The 18366-nt window shown below is 36.0% G+C and overlaps 1 protein-coding gene across 12 annotated transcripts in view; it reads left to right on the plus strand.

Moving 5' to 3' along the window:
- The window catches only part of PPP4R4 (protein phosphatase 4 regulatory subunit 4), an 84257-nt gene that overhangs the window by 12092 nt on the left and 53799 nt on the right, over positions 1 to 18366 (plus strand). For 11 of the 12 annotated variants that reach the window (XR_009745179.1, XM_061463899.1, XM_061463897.1 and 8 more), the window contains exon 3: positions 12582 to 12684. The exons of the other annotated variant lie outside the window; for it this stretch is intronic. Coding sequence is in view for 10 of the 11 variants with exons in the window: in XM_061463899.1 (XP_061319883.1) it covers positions 12582 to 12684 (103 nt within the window). In the remaining variant the exon portion in view is untranslated. The remainder of the gene's footprint in view (positions 1 to 12581; positions 12685 to 18366) is intronic. 12 annotated transcript variants of the gene reach the window in all.

Here is an 18366-nt window from a genome sequence, read left to right on the forward strand (position 1 = left end):
GATTTTCAAATATAATCATCTTTTCTCTTTGTATTATTGTTTCAACGCACAATTTCACACTAACATAATGGGAAAGAAAAAAGCCATTTATCCGTTATTCTTGTCCTTATTCATTTTTCAATAATCATCAAGTTTAAGAGAATTCTTCCGGCTTTGCAGATGGCTCAATACATATCAATACAGGCATTTTTCTCATAAGTTTTTGAAGTTAAATCTTCCACTTGATTGTAGGATAAAAAATTGGATTTTTTTTTCAATTTCCCCAGGGTATCTTAAATCAGAATGATGTAATTTATTTAATTTTGTTAAAAAAAAAGCACTATAACTTTGAATAAAATTGTAGAGTTAACTCAGGGCTTTCTGTGGCTGTCTGGGAGCACGAGGAATGGTATAAGCAGAAAGTCTCGGAGCTCCTGGTTTTTTGCTTATGAAAATGGCTTTGTGTACAAACTGCCAATTATATCCCTAGTAAAAAGTCCACATTTCTTGAATGTGAATTAACTTTGGAAGTAATCAGCTTTCCCGTCCGTTGTCTATTCTTGAACAACAAAGAGCAATATTAAGCACTGGAGCCATTATTTTGTGCTAAGATTAAATGAAGTTGTTCAAAGATCCAATGCATTTCTCTTTACCAGTTGGAGAAGAGCAGGAAAGTTAGACTCAAGCTGGGTCGAAGCATTGATAACTCAATTGATATAAACAGAGCTGCACAGTAGAAGTGCTGTTGCACTCGGTACTACCGTTACATTTTGCTTGCGAAGGGTTGTGTCTGCAAAATGGAATGATTTACTGTTTACCTGTGTTGCATGAGAAGTGCAGCTCATCACCTTGTGGCCTGACATTCTAAAGCAGATTATACTTGTTTTATTTTTTTCTCTGCCCTCTGTTACCAAGAGTGTCTTGAGGAGGATAGACTAGGGGCAGCAGGGAAATACTTTAAAAATGCCAACTATGTTTTTGTTGTAAATATGAATTGATTGTATTATCTCTGAATGAATAAACATGTGTAAAAGAGAAATGTGAAGGGCATCTGCTTAAATATTTGTATTTACATGGTAATACTACTTACATTGTTGGATAGGCCTGGAGATAAAATGCTGGCTTTAAAGGGAGAAACAGAAAAGATGCCATTTTCACTGCTGAAATTGTAACTGAGCTTTTTGAGGAGGACAATTTCTGTCCATATTAAATAGAAAACATGAGTCACTGCCTCATTGCTGCTTGCACCAAAATTCTTCTGTTATAAACAGTTAATCTTTCTGTAATTTCATTTAAAAGCTCCGGATTAGCATACCTATTTCTCTGCCATTTTGGGAGCTAGGAGTTATTTAGGTTATAGTCTTGAAGGCAAGATTTAGTTTTATTTTTGCTTTTTACAAATGCGCCAAGTGATAACCACTGAATCAATGGAGAAAAGAATGAATGCTACTTAAAATTAAACTGCTTCTTTAGTACAGGTTTTGGCCTCAAAGTATGTCTGTTTCCTTTGATTTTTATCAACATATTAGATGTATTTTAAGGGTTACTTGTAACTTCTTTTGAACTTTGCATGCCTTTGTATTGCACACAAAGAAAATACTTGAGTTTGTAATAGATGATTAAGTGCATACTGGTATGGAAAAATCAACTCTTAAGGGCAGATAAACTTATTTGTGCTTTGACCACTTAAACTGTACCACGTATTTGAGAATGATGTGTTACAGAGTAGATAAAGCACTCAAATTAATACCCGGATCTTAGTTTCTTGCTTATTTATTGCCAATTCTGAAGATTTTATATACCTTTTCAGTGCCTTATCTTTTTTTTTTTTTTAGTGAAGAATTGGAAAGTGCCTGCTTCTGGATCTGTTGCATATAATGACCCACACCTACAAGACCCATAAGTTGAAGAAGAGTCTAAGTAGATTTTAGTACTTAATAGTTCATTTGAGGTGTTCATGACTCACTACATGCTTTTTGGTGAAGGATGCAAGTACTAAGTATATTTTCTTTATTCTATAGCTCCTGCTTTTTGAGATTAACATACAGATGATTGATGTTATTTTTCCCCAAATGCTATTCCTTCCCTTGCAAGTGCATACAGCTAGTTTTCCTTTTCTTTGCTTTCATCCCTATAACTGAGGGTTTACTTTAAGATCATTATCCTCTCCTGGAAGAGACTATACACTGAATACCAGCTGAGACAGTTTGTGACACCTGTAAATACTGTTGTCCCTGTGATACTTGTACAGAACTTTGGGGTTCTGGTTGCACTGCAGTAGCATTGATATTCTAAGGACTGTGTGCTGTTTTTAAGGTAAATTATACCTGTAGATATCCATTAGAATGGATGCCATGTCAGATAGGTAATAAAAGTAGCATTAATATATTTTGATAATATTTCACAATGAGTTTAAACTGAAAATTTACTGTCCCACAGCTTTTAATAATCTGTTAATTCTGTTCATTTTCAGTAACAAACAAACTGAAGTGGAACTGAGGGGAAGTGGTGTGCAAATGGTATCATACCAGCAATTGCCTTTTACTGTATTTTTTTCTTTTTCCATGTTACTTTTGCTTGCGTAGAAGGCTATTGATACTAACATAGCAAACAGATAAACCAGATAATCTGGTGGTTGACACTGGTGTGCTATGAAGGATCTATGCAGTGGAACATATTTGACACACATTCAAAGGAAAGAGATATTATTTTCTTCCAGAGATGATCTGAAATAATTTTAGCAAATGTGGGTGGAATTACTGGTAAATGCTTTATTTATTCTTTCCATTGCAGAATGTCAAAGTCTTTGGGGGATAATTATACCATTAGAAATAAGTTAAAATATGAGTATGTGAGTTAAAAAACAATCTAACAAAAAGCTATTTAAGATCACTGTAGTGATTTGGAAAGCAGGGAACATTATTTGGATTGTAATTACCTAAACCTAGTTGGGTAGGCTGAAGATTCTGGTGGTGTGCTCATAATGGTTTTAACAGGAATATGGATGAATTATGTGTATAAGTAATACTAATTATTATCTATTTTTTTAAATTATTCTACCAGAGAACTGGAAATTTGCAAGACTTCTGTCATCACTTCAATTTGTTTATTATGTTAATTGCATTGTCTGGTTTGATTATCTGTCCGCTCCAAGCTGTATGCTGTCAAAGAAACAAATCTCATATATTTTTGAGAGACATGACTCTGACTCTTTCCTCATTTTAATTAAGTAGCTGAATTTCATCCTACTTCCTAAAGTGAACATGAATCAAGTAAAACACTTTTTTGTTTGGCAGAAAGTGAATCAGCAACAACTTGGAGTTGTAATTTTTAGTTATTTGCATGTTTATCTCAGAAGGCTGCCTTTGATCTATGGTTGCTTCTGACAGATGAGAAAGCAACACTAGAGTTAGTTCTTTGAGATTGTATTGCTGATGCATGTAACTGCATCAGTTTGAAGTAATGTCCAATACTACTTGAAAATATTTGAATAATGAATAGAAGGCAAACAAGTAAAGCTTTCCACTACAGAGCTGTGTAAAAGGTGGCTTATATGAGGAGTAAGTTCACAGTTTTGTGTTCATTTTCTAATTATTTTTTTCTTTTGAGTCACCAGGCCCTTAGAGTATGACAGCAATAATTTGGTAGAAATCTAGTATTAACTAAAGTAATTCTGATATCACAGTCAGATTTCCTTGGCTGGGAAAAAAGAACTGCTTCTACAGCTAGAGCAAATTTTTTAGACTTTTGAGTCCATTTGCTAAAGGAGAGATTGAAATATACAAACATAGCTTTCTGAGAATATTCTTATCAGTTCCACAACTATTAGAGTTGCTGTGAATCCCCCCCCCCCCCCCCCCCCCCAAACAACCAAGAATTGGTACAAGATGAAGTATGTTATGGTAAGAGAGTTTGAGAATGCATGATTGAAAGGCATAGATAAGTAATAAAGTAGGAGCTTTTGGATCTGTTGTTTATAATGCCCCATGCTTAGACCCATGAGTTGAAGAAGACTCTAAGCAGATTTTAAGTACTTGTTAGGTCATTTGAAGTGTTCATGTCTTTCATGCCACAAACCGTACCACATCTCTGTGGGTGAAATATACTGGTACAGTAAATAAGACTGGAGAATGAAAAGAGATCTGATGTCTAAATTACACTGTAAGATAAATTTAGGTCAGCAGAAGTAATTTACCCTTCTAGAATTTGTTAGCATCTGTGATTCTTTTTTTTTCTCACTTTCTGTGTAGAAAAATTACTGTGTAGAAGAGTGTACTTTTTCAGAAGACTTCTTATATCATATAATGAATGCATGCTGTGAAATGACAAATCTTGTTAAAAGTGAAAATTAGAATTTCAGGGCCAGTGAATAAAGACTGGGCAGAAAAGAAAATAGCTACTGGCTCATTTGTGTTATGTTACCCAGAAGTTGGAAACTGCGTTATTTTGATGTTGGAGTGAAAAGACTGGTTTTACTCCTAAAATTTTCACTCTTGATGTTGGAGTGAAAAGACTTGTTTTACTCCTAAAATTTTCATTCTTGATGTTGGAGTGAAAAGATTTGTTTTACTCCTGTCATGGTTTAAACCCAGTCAGGCAACCTGTTCACTCACTCCCCCCTTTCTTTCCCTCCCCCTACTACTGGAGGGACAGAGAGGAGAATCGCAAAGAATGCAACTCCCACAGGTTGAGATAAGAACAGTTTAGTAACTAAGGTATAACACAAACCACTACTGCTACCACCAATAATAACTATGATAAAGGAAATAACAAGGGAAGAGAATATAACATCTCACCACCAGCCGACCAATAACTTGCCCCCCCAGCCCGTCCAAGCTCTGACCAATACCTCCTCCAACCGTGCAGTCTCCCAGCCCTTCCGGCTAACTCTCCGTTACATCCCGGGCATGACGTGCTGTGGTATGGAATATCTCTTTGGTCAGTTTGGGTCAGGTGTCCTGTCTCTGCTTCCTCCTGGCTTCCCCTCCTCCCTGGCAGAGCATGAGGCTCAGAAAGGCCTTGGCCAGACCAAAACATCAGGCCGAAAGTCAAAACACTGCACTGCACCATCTACCAAGGAGGAGAAAAATGACTGCTACCGCTGAACCCAGGACACTCCTAAAATTTTCATTCTTGATGTCGGAGTGAAAAGACTGGTTTTACTCCTAAAAGACCATGCAAAATGCAGTATGTTTTATACATCCTCTAAGGAAGAGGAAAAACTTATCTTCTGGGAAACAGTAATCTTGATACAAGGGTAATATTTGAGAGGAAAAATATGTTCCTTTGAGGCACTTTTTACATTCTTGAAACTTTTATTAAAATTCAACAGGGAAAAGATTCATGTTTCTTCATAGTAACTATTGTCTAAACTCACAGAAACTGATGATATTAGGAAGAATGAAGTGATTGTGTCATTATAGTACATTTGGTTTGTCTCAGGAACAGAAAGGAGTATTTGTTTAAGTTAGACACCCTTTCTTTCTTTGACAGTTCAGCAAGCAAACAGAAATAAGAAACGTCAGTTGGCCAAACTGATCCTGGTAAACAAGGTTGCTATGAATACAAAACTACTGTGCAGCTAAATCTTTGTTTTCCATTCTTACTTTAATTGCACTGGAAGTTTCATTTGTATTGGTGCATGATCAGATATGCACCAGAAGCAGATTAATTTCTTCTTTTTAAATATGTAGATCATGTAGATTTTATTCAGATGTGCTGTAAAATCACCATGGGCACATATATCTGAAGTGGAAGATCAGGATGAGAAATTGGTTTTGAAAATTAGATTTTAATAGAAGGGGTACAACGTCAATTGCAAAGGGATGTTCATACTGTGATATTATCAGGACTTCTGACTTCTTGAAAATGGATATTAATCACATGCTACATTTTCAGATTAATTTTCTTCTGTCTTGTTTTCAGCAAAATTATAGCAGCCTGAAAGTAAAATTTCTTCTCTTTATTTGCTCTGGCTAGACAAGTAACAAAGGAAGGGACAGAAGAGCTAAAAGACAAAGCTCTTAATGCTACTTTGGCTCCATCACAGTCTTGGCCTTAGTTATAGTCTGGTTTATATCTCTAGTCTAGAAACTTACCTATTATCATAAATGTCATGTACTTGAAGGCTTGCATATATAAATGTTATACAGTGCATTAGTTCATAGATAAAAAGGACATTAGCTTCTAGGACAATTTAAATTGGTTCTGATGTTGTTACATATGCTCCTGGCTAAGTGTGGTCTTCAAAAGGTGTTCTGACAGTGAAGAAATTACTCCATATTGTTTAGGAGCCCCAATATTGTATTTGAATGCATGAGATTAGTTATAGTGTATTAAAGAGTTAATATGGTACATAGATCTGTAATTATGGGTATATGCATGTCTAAATGAGTAAATCCTTTTAAAATTCTTGTACTAGCTTTCTTTGAGAAAGAAACCTCTTTTTTTTTTAGCAGTTACTGTGCAATGCCAGAAGTGTAAGCAGTTTGATCCATCAGATATCTGATTAAAAATATTATCCTAAATATCTTGTGTATCTTTACAGTTTCAAATCCTAGGAAAAATTATCAAGTAAAGCATTGTTTTGATTTCAGTTACTTTCATTTGTCGTTTGCAACATGGCAGAGGATAATGTACAAGAAATTTTGTACAGTGCTTCATCTATAAAACCTCCCTTGTAATATATAGCTTCAAGGCTATGTTGATATTTGCCCAGCTCAAGCTTCTCAGGCTTTGTTTAACTGAGACTCTTATAGGAAGTTATTTTAATGAAGTGACAGAGCCTTCCATGAGGCTGGGTCTGTTTATAATATACTTACAACAATATATGTCAAATAGATGTTCAAACAGTCCTGTTATATAATTTGTTTACAGAAGTATAAATGTAAGCATACATAACACAAAATAAAAAGAAAGTAACTGTTTTATACCAGTGTTAAGAAAGGGTTATACTTTTAGAGAAAATACCAGGTTTTATTTTATCAAAGGAGTATTCACCTTAAAATAAAATGAAAATTAGTCTTAAAATCACACATATTTGTTATTTCAAGACACTTTTTTACTTTCTGGTGTTTGTTCCTGTCATGGTTGAACCTAGGACAGTTACCTTTTTTGTTAGAGAAACCCCTGAAATTATGCAAAGACAAAGTTAAAAAGAAAACTTGTAAAACTTAGTTTTTACTGAACAAGAATAGTATGTAGAAAGCAGTTCAATAAATTTAAGTCTGTGTCTACCCATCTGTATAGCAAAGATTGCTATGTAAAAATCTTTACGATGAAATGAAGAAAGTTCTCTGAGGAAGTCTTACGGGACAAGCACTTTTATGTTATTGACAGAAATATTTATCTGGGTTTCTAGTTTGCCTTGGCAACCAGTATATTGTACAGGACAAGAGAAATCCTGGAAGGAGAATTGATATTGAATCTTTCTGAATAGGCTAAATCCTGTCAGATACTGACCTTTCTTACAAGTAGGAAATTGAGTTTAGAATTTATGAATCACGGGCAAAGAACAGTTTAAGTGGTTAGGGGCCTCTGGAGGTTATTTGGTCCAATGCCCTGCTCAAAGCAGGGCAAACTTCCAAGCCTAATGTAATTTAGTGTTAGATCAGGTTGCTGAAGACATTGTCAGAGGAGCTTTGAACATCTCCAAGGTTTCCCCAACCTCTGAAACCCTTTTCAGTGTTTGATAGTGCTCTTTGTGAATTTATTCTAATACCTAATTAGTTATTGACTACCTTATTCAATTTTTATCTTGTTATTCTAATCCGTCATTTACTGAAGTTGGTAAATTTTTACTTTTTTTTTTTCCAACAAATTTAGGCCAACAGAGAACGTTTTGTCATCTTGCACTGAAAATAATGTCATTTATGGGCGGTTGAGTTAACATCGTAATCCCCTGCAGCCATCCATCAGAACTACTTGGTCTGTAAAACTAGGTTACACAGCACAGATTTCCGTGGTTGATTCAAGAATTGCTATTTAGCAAATAATTTTTTGCTGAACTGATAGTTAGCCACACTTTAAAGAAAAGTCAGTTCATGAACACAGTGCTTTTATTTAGAGTTGTACTTCAACTGTAGGGTAAACATTGTACTTCAATCTTTTTTCCAATGCAACATTCTGCTCCTGTTTTTGTATTTTTCAGGCTAGTGCAAATAGAGTAGAGAGATATGTAAATCTATCTTCTTTTTCAGACTCCTTGGTGGTAATATTCTCTTTGGGAACATTCAGTGACTAATCTTTCTTCATGCCATAGAAGGAGCTGTAGTCCTTCATTCCCTTTCCAGATACAAATGCTCCTAATTGAGTACCCAGGAACTTTTAATTTTTTTTTAATTCTGATTTTGCAGAATCTGATTTTTAGAATACTTTTAAAATTAAACTTACATTGAATTTTTAAGCATATATTTTCAAGTCGGTAGTTGTTTTAAATACAAGAAATCTTATTGTCAGCCCTGAGCTTGCTGGAAGTTTGCAAACCTGGAAATACCTATCCTGAACACAATCATAGTATAGTTTCACAGTTTCACTGTATTCTAGAGATTGGAAGGGACCTCAAAAGATCATCTAGTCCAATCCCCCTGCCGGAGCAGGAACACCTAGATAATGTTACACAGGAATGTGTCCAGGTGGGTTTTGAATGTCTCCAGCGAAGGAGACTCCACAACCTCCCTGGGCAGCCTGTTCCAGTGTTCTGTCACCCTCACTGAGAAGAAGTTTCTTCTCAAGTTTAAGTGGAACCTCTTGTGTTCCAGTTTGTACCCATTACCCCTTGTCCTATCATTGTTTGCCACTGAGTAGAGCCTGGCTCCATCCTCTTGACACTCCCCCTTTATATATTTATATACACTAAGAAGGTCACCCCTCAGTCTCCTCTTCTCTAAACTGTAGAGACCCAGCTCCCTCAGTCTTTCCTCATAAGGGAGATGCTCCACTCCCTTAATCATCTTCGTTGCCCTGCGCTGGACTCTCTCCAGCAGGTCCCTGTCCTTCTTGAACTGAGGGGCCCAGAACTGGACACAATATTCCAGATGAGGTCTCACCAGGGCAGAGTAGAGGGGAAGGAGGACCTCTCCCGATCTATTCTACAGTTGTGGGAAGGGACCTCTGGAGATCATCTAGCTCGCCTCCCTGCTCCAAGCAGTGCCTATTACAGCAATGTATTCACCTGTCGTTGCCACAGGGATGCATTGCTGGCTTCTGGTCAGCTTGGTATTCACTGGGACCTTCATGTTCTTTCCTGCTAAGTTATTTTCCAGTTGGCTGGACCCCAGCCTGTGCTGATGCATGGAGTTATTCCTTCTCAGCTGCAGGACTTGTATTTCCCACCACTGACCTTTGTAAGAGCCCTCTTTGTTTCACCAGCTACTTGAGGCATCACAGCCATCTGGTCTATCAGCCCTTCAACCGGGTTTTGTGTCATCTGCATACTATCTGAGGGTGCACTCTGTACCATCACCCAGGTCATAAATGAAAACATTGAACAGTATTGCCTGCAGTGTAGACCCTGAGGTAAACCACTCATGGCTGGCTTCCAGCTGGCAGCCTTGCCACTGATCACAAATGTTTAAGCTAAATAGTTCAGCCAGTTTTCAGTCCACGTCACTTTCCTAGTTTAACTAGTTTGTCCTACATTGCTTTATCTATGAGAATATTATGGGGCACAGTGTCAAAAGCCTTGCTAAAATAAATTAAGCCACTTCCACCATCCAAACTAGTCATCTCATTGTAGAAGCCTGTCAAGTTGGTTGGTCAGGCATGTTTTCCCCTTCACAAATCCAGGCTGATGACTCCCAGTCACTTTTTGTCATTTGTATGTTTGTAAATGATTTCTAGGAGGATTTGTTACAGTCTCAAGGCACTCCCAAATATAATACAGACTTCATTTTGTGAGGGTAGAAAAAAGTAAAACTAAATGCAGGGGCTAGAGGGAGAGACTTACTGCTACGCTTACATTTGAGAAGGACCAGTTCTTCAATGAGCTGTGTAGTTAGACCAGCTCTGGTGCTGCTGGCTGACAGTGAGCAATTGATGTTACAGAGGCAGTAAGTGGTAGGACAGAAGCACTCAAGCATGAGAGCTTCCCCTCTGGTTGAGGTTTCCCAGTATTGTAAAGTCACTGGGATCTCCTGTAGGATGAACTCAGAAGATGACTCCTGAAGTTTTATATTTAAATGTTATTATCTATATGCATTTTGCTAGCATAAAAGAGGTTGAGCAAAATTGCTTCTAAGTATAGGGCTCTGTTGAGTTCTTCTATAGTTAGCACAGTTAACAAAGGAATAGCATCTTCATTACACTGAGCTTACTGTGGCTCTAAAGAAAAGATTAAGCATTTAATACATGTATTATTACAAAATTGTCTACATTTGAGCATCTAGCAATAATTCACTATAATCCTGAATTATTTAATATTTAAAGAAAATCTATGGTGCAGCTCCTTTGGTAGATATAGAACAAAAATAAAAAGCAGTTGGAAAATTACAGGCTGTGTAGGTGTTGAAATGCCTCCTGCTTCACTTTCTTAATTGGCAGCAAGCCAGATACTAAGCATTTCTGATTTAAAGTGAGATGCTCCTCTTTGCTTTACATTTCTGGTGGATAAAGGTTGCATTTTGTTTGCGGTTTTTAGCAGTTAGGATTTATTTTCAATTACATAGCCTCTGCAAGTTACCTTGAACTTTTGCATTCTTGCTGGGTAATACAAATATAGGCATCTTTTCCTTGCAAGTTGTGTCATAAGAAGTTGTGGATCTCATCCACATCGTGAGCCTTTTTTACTTTGGGAGCTTTAGATTTCTCAGTTTTACTTTAAAGCTTTGCTGGAATTAGTATGTGATACTTGGGGAAATCTGCTATAAACATGAAAGGCTTTAATATTCATGACTCTAAATTCGGTAATAAAATAGGTTTGAATAATGCAAAAATATTGCAAGCTGTAAATAGATCAGTTATTAATCATTGATTAAATCCATTTTCAGTAGTTGTCAGAATACCGTCCTTTCACTGAGTTTAGATGTTACTGGGAGATGTGTTTTTGTTGAGAGCTCGTAGATATTTATCAAATAAGATTGAAGGGTTGCTAATATTAAGATCAGTCTGAAAAGCTGTACTTTCATCCATTCTTGCTGTTTTGAATGGCATTAAAAAGGGCTTTGGTGTAGCTTTGTCCTGTCAAAACTTGTCAACTTTCTTGTGTTTACAGACAACAGTTAAAAATGTGGAGGGGTGTATATAGTAACCAGCCAGAACATTGGTTCCTAACATCTCTTCAGAATCATAGAACAGTAGAATGGTTAGGGTTGGAAAAGACCTTAAGATCATCTAATTCTGACCCCCCTGCCATGGGCAGGGACATCTTCCACTAGAGCAGGTTGCTCAAGGCCCTATCCAATATGGTCTTCACATCAGCTTAATTTTACATCAGTAGCAGTCATAATCTATAATTTCAGTTGATCTTCTGGAAGACATGATTGTTTTGGGTGATGTAGAGCATTAATGGAATGCTGCAGAAAGGCCTTGCATCTGAACTGTGAATTCCCTAATATACTACAGAGGCAAAACCAGATGAGAGGGTGGTTGTGCAAATTTATTGTCCTGTGATCAATTTATGTACCTAAGTCCCCTTCTTGAGCTCATATATTTCACTAAGAAAACTTGGAATGATGATGGGATGGGGAGTGATATATGAAGCATTTTAAAGTGGGTTTACTATGAATTTCTTTTGAAATTATATGTATAATCATATTGTACATTTAGTTGTAATGTCACAGTAAGCAAAATGCTTGCATGGGTACAGACGAGCTTTGTGTGCTTATTTAAAAATGAACTGCTAAGCTGCTTTAACAATTCTGAATTTGTTTAACAAAATTCATTTGATGCATTTAAACAGGAAAAAGGATGTTTTGATATTTAGTTTTATCCAGAGCCTTTCTCTTTCTTATTTGGTTCTAGAAGTTTATCCACTTTGGTAGTTTTTGTCTGCACTTCATACCTTTTCTTCATAGCTGCCTACCATTTCCCTCCCATTCTACCTTTTTTTTAATCACTTCATTTTTTTCAATTATGGGATACTATTGAGAGACATAGGATAAGGAGAAAGGTACAAGATCTGTAATCTTTAATCATGTTTGTCAATATACATCCGATTATACAGCTGACTGTTTTCCCTACATAAAGGAAAAAATGGTAGATTTCTGTTAAAATGTATGTTGAACGTAATTTTCATTTATATTTCCTATTTGTTTTCACTCCCTATGCTTTATCACTTATATTGTTATAATATTGAAGCTTCCATAAAACCACTGCCTTGATCATTGAGTTTGAAAGATCTCTCAAACATTTTCTGTTTTTTTCCAAAGCTACACTAAAAATTAGAACATTCTGTATTGGAACAGCTTTTATGGTAGATATATTTTTTTAATGTTGCTTTCTACTATATACTGTACAAAAAAAGAGTAATGCCTCTTTTGAGTTACATGAATAACCTGGGTAGTGTGTTTGGTTTTTATTGTGATTTTTTCTTTTTTCTTTAATGAAAGCTATGAGCTTGTAATCATCATAGAGATTAATGTGTTGTATGTATATATTTTTGTAAGTTCTGGCCAGGATATCCAAGGAACAAGTGTGGTGGCAAATCTTCCAGTCCTGATGCGACAAAATCCTGCAGAAACACTTCGTCGGGTCTTACCAAAAATCAGAGTAAGTTACTTGTAATAAGGTTTGAAAGTATCTTTTCCTTCCAGTATAAGTATCATAGAATCATAGAATAGTTAACATTGAATAGTAGTTTAACAAAGGCAAAAGTCCAATTTACTGCAAACTCCATCTCTAGGAGAGGTATGTCCAGTTGATCATCTTCCATATTAATTCACCAAGTCTCTGAAGTATTGCAGGCACTATTTTATTTCTTGTGACAACCCCCCCCCCCCCCAACAACAAACAAACAAACAAAAAAACAACCCAACAAAAAACCAAACTGCAAAACAAAACAACCCCCAGGAAAAGTATGCAGAATTTAGGCTATTTACATATTCTAAACATTTACCAGTGATTTGACAGCTTTTTGAGAACTCTTCTTGAGAACCAGCCAATCATAATGGTTCTTGCTGAAATTTTGTTTTGAAAGCGTTCAAATGTGTTCCTAATTTTATGGGCAGACTCAATTTCCCCATGCATTTTTGGAGGCACGTTTGAGATCTTCGCTAGTGTGACAGTCATGATTTTACCAGGACACTTTGTAGATTTTTTTTTTTTCCATATAATATAAATTCTTTCCTATTGTAACATAGTTTGCCATCAGGATTGTTATTTTATTTTGCAAACAACTAGTGCTTAAGAAAATTATTTACATCACTTCAGAAAGGGGGAAAGAGTTTAACTATTTGTCCTTTCTATAGAAAGCACTTCAGGGTTGAGAGCAAAAAGTCTTCTGTAGTGGCTGAGTAGCTGCTGTGAGTTTTCTTGCTGTATCTGTATTGGATTCTCATTGCCAGCTGTAAGAGAGTAGACAATTATATTAGTAACAAAGGTGAAATAGCCGAGTTACATGCTTATGTTATAGAGTTTTCTATTGACCAAGGATGTGATTTCTAAATAGCAAAGTGAGCCTATGTGAAAATGGTACTTATTCCAGTAAATTCTCATTTATATTTCATTGACGTTTGAAAGAACTGAATTCCGTCTTTTATTGAAGAGCTGTGTGGACATATATCTATCATCATTTTTTAAATTTTTCTTTCTACTTTTAAGGCAGCTACCTAAACATTACATTAATAGAAGAATTCCAGAAAAAATATGATATTATGAAAAATTGGTGTATTTCTTACTGTTTGTGGAATTGGTCTTAAACTGAATCCTCCTTCTGTCCCCTGCTCTTAAGAAAGAGGCTGCTCAAGGGACAGTTTAGTATTTATGAATAACTGATTTAATGACTTATGTTCTGCTCTTTTGGTATGAATTCATTGACTGAAAGATATGTATGTAGTCTTCAACAATTAGTTAGCAAATATTCTTCTGTAGGATATTTAAATGCAAGCCCTACTGTAGAGGAGTCTTACGTTCCATGTGGTAGATTTATTCGGTAATAATCTGTGCACCGACAGATGCGTGGGTCACCCTGCTGAAAACACATGTGAGTCATTATGAACACCAAGTTGAACATGAGCTGGCTTTGTGTCCCTGTGACAGAGCAGCCTGGGCTGCATTAGACAAAACATTGTCAGCAGCTTGAGGACAGTGATCCTTTCCCTCTACTCCTCCTTCAACTCTTCTACACCTGGAGCATCCAGTTCTGAGCTCCCCAGTACAAGAGATGCATTGACATACTGAAGAGACTACAGTGAAGGGCCCTGAAAAGGATTAAGGGACTGGAACATCTTTCCTATAAGGAAAGGCTAAGAGGGCTGAGGCTGCTCAGCCTGCAGAAAAGAAGCATTGGAGAGGATCTTATCAATGTATATAAATACCTGAAGGGAGCATGCAAAGAAGACGGAACCACATTCTTCTTAGTGATGCCTGGTTACAAGACCACAGGCTATGGGCAGAAACTGAAACACAGGAGGTTCCCTCTGGGTATCAGGAAACACTTTTTCACTGTATGGGTGACCAAGCACTGGCACAGGTTGCCCAGAGAGGATGTTGTCTCCCTCCTTGGAGGTAGTTAAAAACTGTCTTGGACATGTTCTGGCTCTAGGTGTCCCTGCTTGAGCAGGAAGATTGAACAAAATGACCTCCAGAGGACCCTTTCAGTCTCAGCCATCTTGTGATTCTGTCAATATCAGATATCACCTTTCAACTTTTTATTATTTCCTGAACCTTTTGTGATCCTGAATGGGAATACAGTTTTTGATTCTACTCTTAGGTCTTTATATATTAACGGGGAAAAAATTTTAAGAGGATGATCATTGGGGTCTGGAAAATACTTGTTTAGTTAGAATTGGAGTTCAGTGTGTTTAGATCAGGCAGTACTTAATTACTTTGTAAAAATATCTCCCTGCAAACTATTGAAGGGCATTTAACAGAAAACAGCACATCAAGAAGGGTTAGAAACTGAAGACAAAAGTATTAGAAATTAAGCAGGCAGTTGTAATAATAACTGAGAAAAGTAGTGTTTTTCATCTTTCAGTGTCATTTAAATCAAAACTAAATGACTTCCTAGATGATAAATTAAATGAAACTTAATGTGCTTAAGACAGAGGTAAAAGAATGAAATATAATGAGGTCAGTTTAAATCTAAGTGTTCCTTTCAGGTTTGAAGTTTATAAATAGAAACTTTCTGGAATGTATATGATTTGAATTTTTTTCTGTGGCTGCACTCTTACAAAGTAGGTTCTTCACTGGTGCTCTGTTATCTCATAATTATTTAATCTGTAATAAAAGGACAGTCTCTTGTACCCTTGTTCACTGCACTTTCAACTGCAAAATCATTAACTTGACCTATTTTTTTTTTTTGTGTTATCCTTTTTTTTTTTTTATTGGAGGAATAGTCCTGAATGTTAAATGGACACTGTTATAGTGATAAAGTCATAATTGAACTCAACTGCAATTGGAATTTTTCACATGTAGTCTGGCACTGCAGGGAAATAAGCTGATTTAAATTAATGCACTTGGTTTCAATTCTCTAGATCAGGAAAAATCATTTATGAATTTCAATTTGCACATAAAACTACTATACAACTCATTTTTCATATAATTATGGAATTGTAACAACCAAAACAACTCTTTAATACTAAGAAAAATGAGTTGTGTGGTAGTTTCAGGGTGCTGTTTATCTGAAGGTATTGTCACCATACGACTGGTAGGGAAGCCAGTGTATTTATTTAGAATACTTGCAGAAGCCCAAGGCAAGAATAGATACTGCTTTTGCTAAAGCTGAGGATAAAACAGCCAGAGGAACTAATACATGCAAGGAATGCTCTGTCTGGATACAATACACATTTTTATTTCACTTGTGAGTAATTGATAAACCTGGTTACTTTTATAAGTAAATATAGACATTAATATATGTGAATTGCTTATCATTCCTTAAAATGTACCTAAATTGAAATGATGTCAAAGACCCTATTTAATGTAAGTTTTTCAGGTCTAAGATGAGAGAAATGAAACATATGTCAACAAATATACCAGATCTAAGTAATGATTAAATTGTGCATCAGTATTCTGGTTATGCTAATAAAATAAATGCATCGTATATCACAGTATCACAGTATCACAGTATGTTAGAGATTGGAAGGGACCTCGAAAGATCATCTAGTCCAATCCCCCATCATTTAGATGTTAATGTAAGAATGAGATTATAAAATATTTTTTAAAATTTGATAATTAAAATGAAGTGGCGTCCTTTTATGGGTTCTTTTGCATAGAGATCCTCACTCTGGATTTCTGCATGCACCTCCTCATGAACCTTGAAAGTCATTGAAATGTGGATTTAGGGAAAGCTTTGACATTCTCATTAGCATTTCTTCTTGCGCATCAAATGGCTCTCTTCAAATGATATTATTAGCATTTTCCCTGTTACCCATCCTTGACCACCACCACTGAAAGAAGTGGAGGTAGATTGCAGGTGTCTGATTAACTAAGAAGAGACTTTTCCAAATGCTGTGATTGCAGAAAACTAGTGTTACTCTTGTTGAAGTGTATACATCAAGCCTTACTTGTTGCTGTTTGATCAGTTCCAAAACTCATTTTCACAGCTACTGAATTTTCCTAGTATAGCAGTCTCCCTTTGAAAGCTTCTGTTTTTCCCTAGTTGATTTTATAGTTTAAGAAGAGGCGGGGTGATTTTCATCCTGTCTTATGCCTAGTATTTATTTTAAGGTTCATCTTCATTGTACCTTTGAATTTCTGTAATCATCATTATTTCTGTGTCTTTCTAGTCCTAAGGGAAGGGTTTTCTTATACCAACGCAGTTACTAAAACGATTGACTATGTTTCTGCTTGCAGCATTCTTTCAAGAGAATTCTGTTGCTGCAGCACATAAAGTGTGTTAAATTAGAGGTGAATTTTCTGTTTTCCAATTAATGGAGTAAGCCAGGCCTTCTAAATTTCGCAAGTTTGCTTGCCTGAGTTTAACTTGTAGACATAACAATAGTTCAAGAACATGCTAATACCCTCAAATTCTGTTAAATATGCTTTTCTGAGTAAGACAGGAAAAACTTTTTTCCTCTGGAATAAAAATCAGTGGAGGATCCATGTATGGAAAAATAACATTACCTTCTAAATAAATAAGTTTATATTAAGTAAATTTAAGTCACTTGGGTTCAGTTAAATTAGAGTGAGACCCAAATATTTGCATATGTGGGACTGTACGGTTCTGAGTGCAAGCACCAATGTAAGCAGGTGTGTAAGCAATCTAGAAATTTACATTTCAGTGTCTCCTGAGGTCCATGAGGAGGCACATCCAGAGAATGTGTTCTCACACATGGTTATCCAGAGTTGTGTGGATCTGTGGAGGAGACTATGTGGAAACTTTATTTGATGGTAAGTAACCCTGTTTGCATTGCGCACAAAGTGAATACATACATAAAATTGAATTCAGCTCCATTACATTCCAGTCTGCAGTGCTGTCTTAGTATCCAGAGTTTGTAAATAGCTCTTTTAATTATTTTGGGTACGTTTTTTTTGAGCAAGTGTAAACCAAAATCCCAGGACAGTGTGCACAGGTATTTCAATACCAGAAATATTCAAATTATAAAATTGCTGGTGTCCTTATTCTTGGCTTTGGCTGTTGTAATAACAATTGAATAACAAGGACAGTGTAGGCTGTGGAGATAACAAGAGGGTGGTTTCTGTGGCTATTGAATGCAAATTTTTTATAACACTTTGATTGGTAAGCTGTGCAGTGCTTCTTTCATTCATTTTGGAGAGCAGGGATGCAGGAAATGCTTTTACAAACATATATGGCTCTACACTGAGACAGATGTTGAGAGATAAGTAACGGTTCTCTTTGAAATAAGATAATCTAAAAGTTACACATTTGCACACAAGCTGGTTGGCATTTCTGTAATGAAAACTTTTTTTTTTTGTTTTGCTTTGAAGTAAGAGAAGTCTACTACATTTCTCAGATGTTCCCTGCAAACTATTTTCTCAACAAAATTTATATGTAATACTTAGGCTCATAATGAACGTTTTCTTATTCTGGTCTAGTGTTTTTTTATTTATTAAAATATCAGTTTATCTTTGATTTTTGATATAGGATCTGAGAAACCACTGTTCATCTCAGCGCTTTAAAAACAGAAACAAACCCATGTATATAACGTGCTATATAGGAAGTATGGGCTTTAAACTCTTACTAAGTTTGGAATCAATTGTAAAATGAATGTAATGCTTTACTAGTACAATAATACAATTTATTTTGCCGTGAGTGAGACATGTTTAGACAAG

Source organism: Pezoporus flaviventris, unplaced genomic scaffold (genome assembly GCF_033815535.1).
Source record: "Pezoporus flaviventris isolate CSIRO_AGI_PZ_B2104156 unplaced genomic scaffold, CSIRO_AGI_Pfla_v1 ptg000036l, whole genome shotgun sequence".
NCBI classification, from domain to species: Eukaryota; Metazoa; Chordata; class Aves; order Psittaciformes; family Psittacidae; genus Pezoporus; species Pezoporus flaviventris.